This window comes from Podarcis vaucheri (assembly GCF_965113315.1).
Source record: "Podarcis vaucheri genome assembly, chromosome: 9".
Classification (NCBI taxonomy): domain Eukaryota; kingdom Metazoa; phylum Chordata; class Lepidosauria; order Squamata; family Lacertidae; genus Podarcis; species Podarcis vaucheri.
Genome location: NC_138767.1, coordinates 19,056,125 through 19,072,647, shown reverse-complemented (window position 1 = coordinate 19,072,647; position 16,523 = coordinate 19,056,125). Strand labels below are relative to the sequence as shown.

The 16,523-nt window shown below is 43.0% G+C and overlaps 1 protein-coding gene across 7 annotated transcripts in view; it reads right to left on the bottom strand.

The window, feature by feature from the left end:
* Positions 1-16,523, bottom strand: part of GRID2 (glutamate ionotropic receptor delta type subunit 2) — an 830,074-nt gene that overhangs the window by 122,297 nt on the left and 691,254 nt on the right. For all 7 annotated transcript variants that reach the window (XR_014223025.1, XR_014223026.1, XM_082236355.1 and 4 more), the window contains exons 12-13: positions 13,038-13,176; positions 2,930-3,125 (exon numbers count right to left, since the gene is read on the bottom strand). Coding sequence is in view for 5 of the 7 variants with exons in the window: in XM_082236355.1 (XP_082092481.1) it covers positions 2,930-3,125; positions 13,038-13,176 (335 nt within the window). In the remaining 2 variants the exon portion in view is untranslated. The remainder of the gene's footprint in view (positions 1-2,929; positions 3,126-13,037; positions 13,177-16,523) is intronic.

The window sequence follows — 16,523 nt, the reverse complement described above, 5'->3', positions numbered from 1 at the left end:
CCCTATATAGAGGCATATAATGGGGTCAAGGGCATTTGGAACAGATGGATGTCAAAAGGCACAGCAAAGAATGATAATAGCAACAACAGAGGGGTGGATCCAGGCTAAGTTATTCAGAATTAGGTTTCATTGAAATCAGCGTGAAAGGTTAATTGTGATTAACTTAAGTCTTGTTGATTTCAATTAACTAATTTAAGGCACAATCCCACGATCCCTTGGAGGGTGTCTCTGGGGCTGTTATGATGCAGCAGACTACCCCCTCCACTAGTTCTGACAGCTATGTTTAGAGTAGCCAGCTGTGCGCCAACAAAAAAGAGGACAGAAAGGGCACACAGATTTGCATGAAATTTGCATGGTCTACTTTAGATGCATACATGCAAATTTTAAAATATTAGCATACTTTAGATAGAAATGCATGGCATCTCAACCCAGACAGATGGGTGGGGTATAAGTAATGTGTTGTTGTTGCTGTTAGACTGTGGCCACAATCTGCTCAGTCTAGTGTTCAGGTGCCAGCTGTTGATGGGCTACTTCAAAGCCCTCCTGCTCCAACTTCTAATGATTCTTTCTCTTTAACCAGAGCTGAACTGCAAAGCCCTTCAGAGAATGGAGTGCTTCAAATACATGGCTTTCCTCTGACAAACAGGGGAATGTCCTCTGTAATGCAGGACATATGGCCACCCTAGGTATGCTTAATCTTGGCTCTCTGGTGTTGTCACTTGTTCATCTTAGAAAGCATAGCTAAGCAAAATGAATCAACTTAGGTAAAGATAGCCAAATGCCATGTCTTTAGGAAACCATATAAGAGTAACTTAGAATAACTTAGAATTACAAATAGCCCCCCACATATGCAGGGGTTACGTTCTGGGACCCTGTGTGCATAAGCGAAATTCGGGTAAGAGGGGAGTATCCTCTAAAAAGCCTCTCAATGCCCTTTTTTTTTTTTCCTGTCGCAGCTCTCTCTCCTGCTCTCTCCCCAATCCAGACCAAATTATCTGGATTTGTAGCTCTGGGGCTGGCTGGAAGCTGGCAGATGCATGAGAAAGTGGCTGTGGCGCTTGCGCTACCCTGTGGGTCAGCTGTTAGCCGGGAAGGCTGAGCAGCCTGAGCAAAGCCTCACTGTGCCTAAGGATTCTTTGAGGCTTCCTCTGCCCTCACCGATGGCACTGCAGGGATGTCTTCTTTGGACTGCAGGGAAGGCCTCTTTGTGAGCCACAAGGACTTGCCAGCTCTTCCCTGTCTTTTCTGGGTATGTCATATATGGTCACGTGCAACTTGATCACACGTAACAGGGGAAGGATTCCTGTACCTGCTACCATGGTACACTGGTTCTTTGTCTTAACTAAAGGATAACAGTCAGTGCATATCCTTGCTTGATGTTCAATGGCTCCTATTTCTTTTCAGGAACCCATTTATATTTATCACATTTATATCTCACCTTTCCTCAAGGCGGTGTACACGGTTCTCCCTTCTCCATTTTATTCTCACAACAACCCTATGAGGCAGGTAACATTGAGAGACAGTGACTGCTTGAAGGGTGCCCATGAGCTTAATGGCTGAGTGCAGATTCAAACTCTGGTCTCCCAGGTCATAATCTAACCATTCCATTGCACTGGATCCCCAGAAGGCGGAAAAAATCGACCATGTTCTCCCCCATTCCATCAGGAATATTACAAGAAGACCTGCAAACTTATACAGAAACATCTCTACCAAACACTACTTTCCCCCTGGTCAGTTACACTCTGTCTTTTTCTTTCCCATCCTTTAAAAATGTTGACATCAAACGTATTCCATGACATGTCTTGCTAGTGTGTTTTGGTACTCTTCTCCCTTTCCTCTGTTTTATGGTTGAGTCTCTGGTGGACCTTGGCTGATGGGGCTATATTAATAACGAACAGGGCTGTGACTCCTTTAAAGATACTAGAAAGTCCTCCTCTGCCTCTTGCTGTTCTTTTGTTATCAAGAGATCCATGGAAGGCTAGGGCTTCAGAGCAGCCTCTCTTTTCCTTCTTCTCTGTTTCCAGCTTCCCCTTTCTGAACTTCTATCAAATCTCGTAACATCAAGAATGAATCAAATATTCTAGGACATGAATTTCAATATGGAAAGAAGTCAAGTAGCATTGGGGGAGGGGGGAAATCTGTGGGTTTTGACAGAACTGCAGAAACCTATAACCAAATTAGGGAACAGGATGGGTTTTGAGCTGAATAGACAAATACTCATATTTTAGCTATAAAACATAATCCTGAGTATTATATAAAGTATTATAAATCAAGCATCCAACAGCCATATTGTAATCTTGTTCTTCTCAGAGGTAAGTCCAAATTCCATGGAACTTACTCTCAGGAAAATGGAGTCACCATTGCAACTTGAATTATGAGGGTTTTAGCATGACTTAAGGATGACTGACGTTTGCTAGGTTGTACCCAAAGGCCTTGGTCTAGAAGCTCTGGAGCAGAGCCAGATATTTTGATATTCTCCATCTGACTTGTTCCCTTCCAGGTTACAAAGCACATCACCCAGCTGCAATACTACAACATTGTTCTTCCTACTGAGTAAGCGGAATCTGCTTCTCTGAGCAAAAACCACTGGTTCTTATCCTATGGTGAATGACCTTTTTCTTCTTTATTTGTGGAGCAAAACAGATAAGTAAATATATGCACACTAAAAAGGGGAAGTGTTTTACTCTTTGAGAGAAGAATGAGGTTTTTAAACTTTCCATTTCAAAAATAATAATGAAGGAAATGAAGCGCTCGATTTCCTTTGTTAGGTAGGAACAGACTATATGAACTGCCTGCCAGAATCGGTACACGATCATTGTTTTTTATGTTCCCATTCTACAGACAGCAGAAGCTAAACACCCTTTGCAAAAGTATCAAGCAGGAAGAGAGTTTCCATTTGTCAAGGAAAAAGGCCGGCCGCTGCTCTTACCTTTTGAATGCCTGCTTGGGATTCTTGCACGTTATTCTCTGACCCGTTACTTCGGTTAATCATCTGCCACAGTTTCGAATACATGTTGTTCTTCTCGAACGGATTCATCCCTTTCACCCGAACGTGCTCATAGACCGCGGAGTCCAGGACGGTGCCATAAGGAATATCAGTCTGCCGGGAGAGATCCTGGAGAGACCTTAAGTGTTGGTAAAGATAAGAAACACAAGAGACATGACTCCACATTTTCATGCTGCAGGCAAGCAAAGGGCAACATGTATGATGAGACAGCTGTCAAGTCATTTTTGTTTTATTCTTAAAAGTCAAAGCAAGGCTAAGAGAATTACCTTTATAGTTTAAACCACAAGGGAAGCTATAGAGGGGAAAGGAGAGGGAAAGAAAGATAATGGATTTTTAAAACAAGAAAGACCTGCACAAACCAGAGCAGTGTTAGCAAGCTTTATTTTAAAGGTCAAAACAAGGAGGGGAGGAAGCAGGTTTTTTATGGGGTAATTTATTTCATTTATATCCCACCACTGGGATTCATAGATTCCCCAAGGTGGTTCACAAACATTGTTTTGGTTTTGGTTTTATTATGTACTTTTGTGCTCTCATTTTTATCTTTATGTTGTGGACTGCCCTGCGATCTTTGGATGAAAGGCGGTATACAAATTTAATAACTAATAATAACAATAATGATTAATCAACAATAAATGGTTTAAAACAGGGGTGGGAAACCTTTTTCAGACTGAGGGCCACACAGTGGCAGAGCTTCATGCTCCGGCCCTGGGGGGCGGAGAGCAAGTGGGGGCGGGGCTGGCGCGTGTCCTGGTGGCGTGGCACCCCACCGGGATCATGCTGCTGGGGACTGTGTGCTCCCCCTCTTCCTCCTCTTCCTCTGCCAGTGGGCCCACATTCCCTTTAGGGAAAACTTCCAAGGGCCACATGCCAAAGACAAAAGTGGGTGGAGCAACAAATTTAAATTTCAGTCTTGCACAATAGGCTACTTTCAACTCTATCCTCCATTCAGGGAAGCAAGAGGTATGATCAGAATTAAAAGACACATTCAAGCAGGACATGAAGCCAATAGCTGTGTGTGGCTGGGGAGGGAGTCTGGCCTGGGGAGAGCTAAAAGTTCCCGATTAAGTTCTTTTAAAACTTAACAATCATAAAAATGTGTGTGTGTGTAAAATATCAAAGCACAGAAACAGAGCTAAGACAAATTATTTATTTCTTATGTTTTGCAGCTTTTCCCAAATTGTGCTTAAGGTAGCTGCAGCAACAGAATGCAAAGTAAAATATAAAATAGCATCAAAAAATAACAACAATAATTTTCTAATTTTTTTGAATTTCACCCATACTTGCCAAACTGGCGGCAAGGCCTTTCTCCTCAGGTGTGGATAAACATCTCTGCCAAAATAGTCACCATCACAGACCAAGCACATGCTTTAGGACTTTACTGCATAGCAAAATCCTAAAACACAAAAGTAGCACCCTGGCCACCCGTCGAAGATCTTAGGAAACTAAACTATTGTTAGAATTTTTTTGAAGTATTGTGATTACACTGAGATTTCAATATTCCCATGGTTCTGGCTGGTTGCAGGAGTGCATGAAAGATTGATGCACACCCATAGCACGTAGGAAGCTGCCTTACACTGAGTTAGGCCATTGGTCCATCTAGTTCAGTATTGTTTGCACCGACTGGCAGCAGGTTTCCAGAGTCCTGCCTGGTAACACCAGGGATGGATCTGGGGACCTTCTGCATGCAGTGCATGTACTCTGCCACGGAGTGATCACCCTGCCCAGGTTATATGCATGCCATTGCCCTACCCACAATGGCCTCTATGCATGGTAGGGATGCTTTGGCTCTAAGCTGAAGTTTACCTGACTCATTGCTTGATAGTACGAATGTGCATCTGTTTCAGGATGAAACAAAGGGTTTCCTTGTTACTGAGGGCTGAATCTTTAGGCCACGGTTCTCAAGTATGCAGGGAGCCTTCATGCATACAAAAGTCATCCTTATCCCGTGATGGGCTGGGAAAAGTCATGGAAGCTGAGGGGCTAAAAACTCAATGCACAGCCTCAAAGCCCTGCTTGTACTAGGGTTGCCACTTCACTCTGGAAACACTTGAAGAAGACTATTGTAAATAGAGGTAAATGACAATGTTATGTCTCGTGAAAAGATTGCCTTCCTTTCCAGGAATTGCATTTTTATAGGCAGAATGGTCTCTATGAGAACACATTTTACACAACCTAGCTGTTATGTATTATCTGTAATGGTGGAAAAGAATGGTTTTGCAACTCAGTAAGTATGGAGGAGAAAGACATTTACTGAATGCTGCTGTTTGTGAAGCTGGGTGCTACATCAAGAACTGTGTATATTAAAAATGACAAAGAAATGAGACTTCTGCAATGTGATATTTGGATAGTAGTTTGGTGGAAAGTACTGCACCAGGAAAGCATAAACTAGAATTCATGTGACAGAGACCCAAGACCTTTTGAGGAAACATCCAGAATTCAGAAGAAGAGTGGAGATAGCATCTATTGCCCCTGCTCCCATACCTCCAGGCATCCAAGAGAAAGTAGGAACAGAACCACTTCATGTACCCATAGGGTCAGGGTCCGTCCAAGACATTTTGGCACCTGAGGTGAACCACAAAATGGAGTGCCCTCTCCCCAACAGGGAAGAAGGGGGAAGTGAAGATCGACATCGGGAAAAGGCAAGGTAACAAATATCTATATTGGGCTCTGCTGCCTCTGTAGACCCTGTCGCCCAAGGCTGTTGCCTCACCTTGCCTCGTGGTGGGCAGGCCCTGTAGCTTTCTATGCAGTCAGTTCACTATTGGTAACCAGTCCTCCTGTGTTCACCTACCCTGTGAAGCAAGGATCTCTGTTATCCCTTCCATCTCCTCCTCCTTTCTTGACTTTGAGGAAGGGTCAAGCAGGTCCTTCCTAAAAGTGAGGCATTTTGGGCACAGTGTCTACCCACAGTGGAGAAAGGCTGTTACTACAACCAAAATTCCTCACCCCATTGCAAGGTAAAGGTAAAGGTAAAGGTACCCCTGCCCGAACGAGCCAGTCTTGACAGACTCTGGGGTTTGTGCGCCCATCTCACTCTATAGGCCGGGGGCCAGCGCTGTCCGGAGACACTTCCGGGTCACGTGGCCAGCGTGACAAAGCTGCATCTGGCGAGCCAGCGCAGCACACGGAACGCCGTTTACCTTCCCGCTGGTAAGCGGTACCTATTTATCTACTTGCACCCGGGGGTGCTTTCGAACTGCTAGGTTGGCAGGCGCTGGGACCGAGCAGCGGGAGCGCACCCCGCCGCGGGGATTCGAACCGCCGACCTTACGATCGGCAAGCCCTAGGCGCTGAGGCTTTAGCCCACAGCGCCACCCGCGTCCCAGTGAGGCATTTTGGGCACAGTGTCTACCCACAGTGGAGAAAGGCTGTTACTACAACAACCAAAATTCCTCACCCCATTGCAAGGTATGCATTTGCCTAATCCAGGGCTAAACTTCCTTCAGAAATGCAGGAGAAAAAACCCCATTGTTTTGATGAATTCTTTATTATTTAGACCCCCATATTCAACAAAATGGGGTTCTGACTTGCATTGTATTTTTCATAGAAAGACTTGATTTTAATGAACTGGGGCTTCCTCAACTTTTTGTTGTTGTGGCAGTCCTCTAACTTCTTCATCTTGCTCTCAGTGTGTTTTCTACCCAACCCCGTTGGTTTGTTTTTTATATGGACATATGCAAATTAGAATCCTTAAGTATATGGCTCTGAAATACCACTGGTTTCAAATCAGTTTCCTGATGGTCCCTGAAAGTCTGCAGACCTGACATATTTCCCTCTATTTACCCATCCTTGTGGACCACTTAACCATGCCTTTATTTTTTTAATGACATTCATTAGACTTCTGAAGGTCTACTGCAATCTAACACCTAGGAGCCATTAAGGCTTTGCTGGCACAAATTAGCTTCATGCAAGTGCACAAATCTAAGTGATGACACTTAAGGACAGATAAAGGGGCTAGATGTGTGCAGTCTTTTGAAAAGCTAACAGCAAATTACTAATGCCCATGTAGCATGTTGGAAAATGTTAACACAAACTTATAGAATGCCATTAGTTTCAAAGGACATAAGGTCTTCGGGTACAATCTGCTGGTCTGATAAGTATACAGTGGAACAGAGGAATGGTGGGAGGCCTCAGCTGGGGAACCCCCAAGGGATGAAGGCCCAGGGATTGGTGGTGAGACAATGATGAGTGATCAGAGAGAGAAGAGGCGAAAGCCTGGGAGAAGGAGGTGTTGGAAACTGAAGAGGTAACGGGGTTTAGTGAGCAGGGGGGGCAGAGAGCAGAGGTGGAAGCAGGAGAAGAGGGAGGCCAAGAGGCAGAGATGAGTCAGTCTAGTGAAGAAGCCAAGGTATCTATCCCTCCTGCTGTGACCAGCTCCCCTCACCCCATGTCTCCCAGGACCAGAAGAGGTGTGAAGAGGGAGAAGCAGAGACAGACACTTTGGTGTAGTTTCAGACTGCTTGAGAATGACCAGGGGGAGGAGGAGATTTAGGCAGCTGTGGGAAGATGGGGATTTTCAGGCTCCACAGCTGCCTCATAGGAGCATGACCTACTGAGAAGAGCTGCTGTGCTCATTAGGCCTGGCACCCTTGAGCAGGCCTTGTTTCTTCTAATAAAGAATTAACTTTATTAATTGTGATTTATTGCTGGCTGGCTCCATGGCAATGGCTGAGTAATATAATAGGACTGTTTTCCACTGATATACACATGCCTGATCTGTGTGCAGAAGGGGGTGCATCCCCCCCATCCACAGCTTTTGAAAAAGAACATAAGACTAAAAGAGCTGACAGGATGCAGTGGGCAGACAGTGGTTTCATTTCCCTGCTCAGCCACAAAACCCACAGAGTAACCTTTGACCAAGCACTCTCTCTCAGATGAATGTTTGTCAAAGTGTTGTTGCATATATAAAACGGAACATTTTCATGTACGTTAGCTTAAGTGCTGGATGCAAACATAACATAAACATTGTATTCTAGGGCAGATTCTTCTGTGAGGAAATGTTACAACATTTGGGGCTTTTTAGTTAATAAAAAAATGGTAAGGGGGAGGGACATGATAAGAGATGCATAAGATTATGCATAAAGATTGGCAGATTCAGGACAGACAAAAGAAAGTACTTCTCCACACATAACATAGTACAACTATGGATAAGACATAGCCACAAGACATAGTATTGGAAACCATCTTGGGTGTCTTTAAATGAGCATTAGACAAATGCATGATAGATAAGGCTATCAATGACTACTAGTCACAATTGCCATGGATTACATTATGCCTCTGAATACTGCTTGCTGAAGAACATGATTGGTGGAAGTGCTGTGGTGCTCATGTTCTGCTTGACAACAGCTTGGCCACTTTGTGAACACCATGTGAACAAACCAGAATACTGGATTGGATGGGCCTTTGACTCTTCTTACGTTGCTGAAGGAAAAATGGTCAGCTGAATTCTGATGTAGGCATTTAATAATGCTGTGCTGGATCAGGGCATTCCAACAGATAGGGTCATCATGTACATGTGCATGCTGGACGTTGTGATGGTGTTTCTGATTGACTAGTATCACTAGAAACTAGATTTGTTAGCTCTCCCTCTTCAGGGCAGACCCTATCCTTTGACAGAGTGAGGCAGCTGCCTCAAGTGGCAGCTACTGAGGGTCAGGAAGCAGTTCCAAGATGTTAAGAGCTGTGTGCACCACAGCTGCCAAATCTAGCCTGCTGGTGTCAGTTGTGCTGAAGTATACCTTCCCATTCCCACTAGCTGGCTTCTGTATGTGGAATGTGAAGAGGTACCATCTTGTTCTTTACTTTTGGCAGCAAAATGTCTTGAGCTGTCCCTGCCCCCCTCCCTTGATGCTGTCAGTGTTCCAGACAGCACTGTGCACATTTGTGTTCCTATAAATGAGTTTTAATGCTTCAGTTTGTCAAAGCTTTGAAACAATGTGATGAAGGTTGCTGTAAAAATGTAAGACACCGCCATTTCTAATTTCAAGTCGCCACCACTTCTCTTAATAACCTTCTGCATCTCCTGACAGCGCTCTCCGCAACATCACATCGTATATTGTAATATCCTGCAATTGTAAGGGTACTTGCTGTGCGCATTATGGGAATGGGGTAGGAGGAAGCAGTTCCTAAGTCCCCGGTTTCTAATGAGAACACCTTGCAAATTTTAATCAGTTGCTTACAGGACTCAGTGTGGCTATATAATTCCCCAACATAACAGCCAGCGCAGCAATTTCCCCTACATGTATTGCTGTTAGTATAAATGATAGGTGCAACAGATGCTGTAGAGCAGTCTGTTGGGAAACAGCAGTGGGGAAAAATATTTTCCCTGCACATCTTAAAACTCTAGGAGTTATTCTTTCGTCTCTCAAAAGGCAGACCAACGCAGTGCCATAAATGAGTTTCCTTTCCCAACAGCTTGATAGAGAGACAATAAGAGAATGAGTTAAAGGAAGTGTGATTATAAAGAGAAAGGTTACGATACAGAGGAGAAAATCCTCCTACAAACTCCATTTAGAGGGAAGACAGTAGCTCAATGGGAGAACACATCCTTTACCTGCAGAATGTCCCATGTTCAACCCCAGACTCTCCACTTAAAGGGATCACGGAACAGGTGATGGGACAGGTGTCTGCCTGATATGAGGCATAGTCAACGTGATGCTCTCCAGATGACTACAACTCCCATCATACCTGACCCAAAGCTATGCTACTTTGGGCTGATGGAAGTTATAGTCCTACAACATCTGGAGGGCACTATCTTGGCTATGGTTGTTCTACAGAGCTGTTGATGGCCAGAGTAGAAATACTAGGATATGGACAAATAGCATGACCACAGCACCTGCACTTGCATTCCTATCCCCAGCTTTCATTGTGAACCTTACTGACTATGCTATTTTGTCAACACAAATCCAGAATTTCCAATAGGTCAGCTCAAGCAGAAGGCAAACCTTGTGTTGGGATTGGGAACACTGAAAAGAGCACACCTAGTCCCAGCAGTAAAAGGCACTTGTATTATTATTGCACACTACTTAGCAACTATGCTATTAAGCAGTATATAAATGGTTAAGCAGACAAACAACCCCCTCTTCACTTCCCCAAAATTACAGATCCAAGGACAGTCTGATTGATCACTAAGTCAGTTTATGTCTAATGGTGCCAACCACAGTTTTGTATTGTGGTAGCTAGGATCAGAACACTGGGTTTTATCAACTCCCCATATTTAGCTCTTTTTTTAAACACCCCCCCAAAAAAAAACCCCATGAAAAACCACAACAATGAAAAACAACTAATTTCAGCCCTGACATTTTGTAATTCCTCAGCAACACTCTTTTCAGAATTGGAAGGTATTGATTACACAGGAGTTGCAAACTAGAAAACAGATTTTTATGATTCCACACAGCAAACAGCAACATGTCTGCTGAGCATGAGGCTGCTATTAGAACTGTCTTGTAAGCTGTCTGTGCAGGAGCAATTAGTCACTAAATAATGAGGCCAAACATCTTATTGCTTATTCTGAAGCACACACTTATTTATTGCTCTAATTCAGATAAAGCTTTGCCCATGGAGCGCTCTCTCTCTCTCTCTCTCTCTCTCGTTATAAGGAATAAAGGAGACAGGGCAGAGGAAAGCAAATGCTCTGATTCTCTGCAAAGGCAGGCATATTGGAAAGTACCACTGGTGTTATCTCAGTTGTTTATAGGTAGGTCTGGATGGATCAGGTTAATCCCACTCCAAAACAACACCAACACCACATAACCTGGCAAACTGGAGAAAACACAGCATTCCCCCTTTCTTTGAAAAGAAACATTTATTGGATTTAAGCATCAATGGCCCTCTCCAACAGCAACACTGTAGATTGCCTTCCTCAGCCTTCCTTATGAGGGATTTTCAGTTTGATCTCAATTATGGCATGAGAAAATGAAATGGAAAAGAAACTGCAGTATCATTCTTCACACATGTGTACCACAGCACGTTATCATTATCATCATTTTATAGGGAATGCAAGTATTATACTCTCTCTTTTTACCTCTCAGGGTGCTCAGTTGACACGCCCCTGTGTCAGAAGAATGCATGAGGGCAGATTGTAGTTCCCAATTCCGCCACTCAGCAGTGGCATTCACTTGCTGACTGCATCTTTGGAATGAATCAGAATGGGCTCTAGGTGTGTACCAATATAGGCACATAGAGCTCTTCCACTTGAGGGTGTGGGGGCATTTCTACTCTTCCTCTTTGCTCCCTTTCATCTCTACTCATTTCTCTGCCTGAGGCTTCACTTGCAGCAGAAAGAGGTGCAAAAGAGGTGGTGGTGGTAATAATAATAATAATAATAATAATAATAATAATAATAATAATAATAATAATAATAATAATTTTATTATTTGTAACCCACGCATCTGACTGGTTGCCCCAGCCAAACAGAATCCTGGTAGAACCCTGAGGTTGTACCACAGAATGTACCATGCAAGATCGATGGTTGGGAACTCCACTTTTGAATACCCCTCCCAAAAGCTAGCACATCAGGGTGAAAAGCTATAGTCTAGCTTTGGGGTCACTGATGCAGCATCTGTGAAAGTAACGAATAGCCACCATTCAAAATAATGAATATCCACAACTGAAAATAATGAATAGTTGGAATTTGAAGGTGACCAATAACCACTATTGGAAAGTGACTGATGGAAACCAACCAATAAGTACAGCTGAAATTCATCAACAGCCACCATGTTGTATTTAATATTGGGTTGGGGGGGGGGAAACTAAACTGAAAGTTGTTTTTTTTTTAAAAAAAATCTGTTGTTTTCTATTGACCTAATAAATGCCAAGACCCTAACAGAAGTAAAACTTTGAGACTCCAGGATAATATCAAATAGTTAGGCTGGGCCAACCCCTTACGAATAAGCAGGTAATCCAAGCTTGAATCCCTACACATAAATTTTGGACTGTGGGTAACAGTCAACCTTTGAGTGATTGTGCTGAAATGGAAAAAGAACAAGGTATTTATTTATTTGTTTTTTAAAAAGAACCCAAGCCTTAAGACCATCACTGGAGGTCTTGTGCTCCAGCCTGTTTTAGCAGATACTGAATTTGTGGGTAAAAGGCAGGGCCAACCCACCCATGGGGCCAGGTGAGGCAACCACTTCAGATGGCAAAGTCCACAGGGACAGCAGTTCCCAATGTCAATCTTTATTCCCCACCTGTTCGTGACATAGAGCTTCACTCACCCCTTCGTCCCTGGCAGGGAGGGACATTTTTTGGTTGACCTCAGGCACCAAAATGTCTTGAGCCAGCCCTGGTAAAAAGAGCCACACTTTCTCAGTGGTGGCACATAAGCTGTGGAATTCATTGCCTGGGATGATGTGATGTGTTAGCCTCCCAATTTTTAGACAGGTGTTGAAGGTCTCTCCCTCCCTCCCGGCATTTCTTAACTGATTGTGCAGTTTTTATAGACCACCTGTTTTTAATCGGTTGCATGGCTGCTATATTTTATTTGCTTTAGTGCATTTTTATCGTCCTATTTGTATGTAATCTGCTTTAGGAGCTAGTGTTAAAAGCAGGATATAAATAACTGGGGGGGATAGTTTTACTAGGGCGCAATGACTGGTACACAGGGAAGAACATGAAAATGAAATGGTAGCCTTGATTGGGTGGGGAAGTAAAAAACATGAACATTGTTAGGAAAAGTACTGGAGGAGATGTACACAGTGGGTAGGTTGTGTCCATAGCGACTGGTAGGGTGGTATGTAGGGAGACCAACAGTAGGTGGAGCCAGAGCAAATTACGGATGCAGCCACAGCCAACGATAGGCTAGTTTTGCCCCCATCCTCCTCCCTGCTGAGTTCCACAGTAGGAAATTGGGACCAAGGAGGAAACTGACAAGTAGGAATGCAGACAGGTGAGGGGTGACTGAGGCCAGGTTGAGGCTGATGGGGCATTGCTGCATTTGCCCCAAAATATGCCTTGCTGTATTATGGATAATTGCAATACTGGGGGACATATAACCCCTTCCCTCTCCCTTTTGGAACTTGCAGTAACTTACTGGATGGAGTTCTCAATACGAGTGATGGTAAGAAAGGCCGCTAGGTTTGCTGTGTAGGACGAGATGACAATCAAGGCAAAGAGCCACCAGGCACCCATCATCATCCGAGTTGCCAGTGTTGTATAGGGAACCTCTCCTCCTGTGGAGTAGGAAATTGAGAGCAAGAAGACTTAATTGCAGCTTCCTTGCCATTTTATTTAGCAAGTTTTATATACCTTTTAGTTAAAAAAACCTTATAAGTGGTTAACGTTAACATAGAACAAAATATTTATTAACGATATGAAATTAACAGACAGCAACTGACAGCAATTAGCAGACACAAAAAGTATCAAAATATAGATATGCATAATAAAATTATGTATCTCTGCAGGCTTGCCTAAACAATCTTTTTTATTATTTTTTAGCAGATGTCACAAACAGTATGTTGAAGGCACCAGCCTCATATTAATTGACAGGGAGTTCCATAGAATAGGGGCTTCCACAGTAAAATATAGATTCATCACAAGTGTGGAACAAGCATAATGTGGCACTTCTAAAATGCTGGTTCTGCAGATCAAAGCAGTGGAGAGGGCACATATGGGACAAGGTGATCCTTCAAGTAAACTGGTCCCAAACTTCCTTATTCTAAGATCACAGCTCCACTGGTACCAATAGGATTATTCACTAGAGTAAAATGCACTAGGTTGGAGACTGTAATTGAGGCCTGCAAAGTGAAGACCATTAAAAGCATAAAGGGAGAGGGTTTGTCCGCACAACTGAGTTCTACAATGAGTTCATTCAGCAGTATATATATGTGTGTGAAATATAGATATATATTAGATAGATAGCTATAGATGAGAAAAGGAGATTTTGTGAACTCTGAACAAAAGCAGCATATTTAAACACTTGAAACATTTCTACCTCATATATATGATCTTAATTAATGACCTTAATTAAACTCTTACAGTGCTTTGGAACTTATTAGTGGTATGCAATGGATCAAGGTTGTCAGTGGACTAGGACAGGCATGTCCAACTTCCAAGACACTGTGATCTACTCCCACTGTAAAAAAATTGGCAGTGATCTACCCATTGGATTGACCAAAGTTGTTGAGCTTTTTTGGGAGGGATCTCAGCTGAAGTTGTTTGGTGGTGGTGGGGTGTCCTGTGATTGAACAGGGACACTCCATGATCGTCGCTCGGTGAGTCATAATCAACCTGTTGGACATCCCTGGACAAGGGGGACTAGGCTAGTCTCCTAAATGCTTCCTGTAATTTAGAGTATTAAAGCCTGGAGCCTCCTTTTCAAAGTCCAGGAAGCTTCTGCTCAGCTTAGGGAGGGAGGCATGATGCTCTGACAGGGTCCAAGAGCCCTTAAGGTCCAAGAGTCCAACCTTCCCAAAGCCTGCCTGGCTGCCTGTCAGAGGCCTGGTACCTCCTTTCCAAAGCTTGGGAAGCTTCTGCCCAGCTTGGGGAGGGAGGCGTGATGCTCCCTCCTGTGACATCAGGATGTCGCAGCATCACATACACAACGTCCCCCCACCAATCGCCCTCGCAAGATGGCCCCTCTGGCTCTAACTGTTCCCCTATTTCACCGCACGCCACTGCATTGGACGAATCCTGAACTGAAGTGGGGAACTTCAGAGCGATTTCAGGGCTTTTCAGAGCCAAAGCAGGGTTTCTCTGAAGCGGCCCAATCCAAAGGAATTTAAGTGAATCCTTTTTATTTAACCACATCAAGACTGTAAAGCTGCCCTTGCAAGAAAGCTGCAACCGTTCTCCTTCTGAAATTTGCAGGATTCATTTCTTTAGAACGGGCAAGCATGCCTGCAAATTTAATCAAATACTGTCAAGACAATAACAACAACAACAGCAACAACATCAGCAATAATACTTACGGTTTATTTATAGAACAGCGTTTGGGCTAGGCATTTTGAAGTCTGATTTTATTTATTAAAAAAAGTAAAGGTGATTTTTCGTAACTTTTTATGTTTTTGTTAGAACCGGATGAACTGTGCACGCTTGGGAGGTTCTTCAGAGGAGCTGATTCCTTCCAAATGTCAGAAGGATAGCTGCAGTGGTTTTTCCTGATACTTAAAACCAAAGGATGTGTCTAACATAAAAGGCCTCACTATTTATAAATTAATCACTGGGTTTTACACCCATATCAAGCGTGCCCCCACCCCGTTCTATCATTATTCTGAATTTCTAAAGCTAGCAATTATCAAACTCTTGATAATTGTTTTCTCAGGTAGGAATACACTGAGAAAAAGATGGAAGAGCCAAGGTGCTTGTTCTTTCTTTAGAAATAAAATGTGGGGAAATCTGAGTTAATTATAAACGTTGTCTGGATCTTTTGTCTTTAAAAATAAAACCCTCTAAGTAAATAAGATCAATGTTGGTCTCTCATGTAGCCAGAAATACATTTCCACCTACTTCTGAAACTGTATCATTATCAGAAATTAGAATCTCCTCATTCTATCTAGAGATGCTAATTCAATATTAAGACTTTGGGAAGATGAAATGTTTAAGTGTAACTTGTAGAAACCTCATGTCATAGCTATAAATGAAATATTTTAATGGGTTATTTTCATTTTACAGGGTTTTTAAGGTAATGCTTTTTGGATGGTTTCAATCAAAAACCAAATTACAATCAAATGGAACTTTTTAGACAGGCAGACTAAATGAGCCCAATAGGACTGATTGTCCCTTTAACCTTCCAGTGTCAATCTCTGTAGTTTGCTGTGAATTAAATTGAAACAGGCGGGGTGGTGAAGGGGAAACCTGCAATTTCTCAAGAACATTTGTGTTCTCATTTTTCAAACTCATGAATAAAACTAAGTGCCATTTCCCACTGTTTTTAATTGAGGTGAATTTGCAGGAAGAAGAGGAACAACTGAAAGTCAACCTCATGTCTTTCATTCATAGATGAAGTTCTCCTGTAAGGAATTCATTCAAGGAAAGGAAGGGGGAAGAGAAGGCTCTATCATTGTAGGTTTTCTGTCCCACACAAGCTAAGTGTAGATATGTGTTGGCTCCAGACTTATAATGCAGTCCTACTCAGACCCTTTGGCTTCAATGGGACTTAATCTCAGGTAGCTACTGTGTATAGATTTGCTGCAGTCTTGGTCTTACTTAGAGTCAACCCATCAGAATCAATGGGACCTAAACTAGGGATGATTAAATTATGCCTCATTGTTTTCAATAGGCCTGCTCCATACATGCTTTGGTCTGGAACTAGCCCCAGAGTTTCCAGTTTGCTAATGCCCTTGGACATTATGATGCAGATGTCTTTCTTTGGAAGGTAGTGCCTGCTCATAAAAACAGTGAGTGTGTTGCAGATCTTTAACTTCCCCAGGAAAACAAAGTGGGCGTTGTGGTATTATTTGGTTCGTAAATTCCTACACCACCCATCAATACAAGACTCTCTGGTCAGCGCACATATTAAAACAATAAAACACCTTTGCAAAACACAGTAACAGCAAAGGAATACTCATATAGATCAATA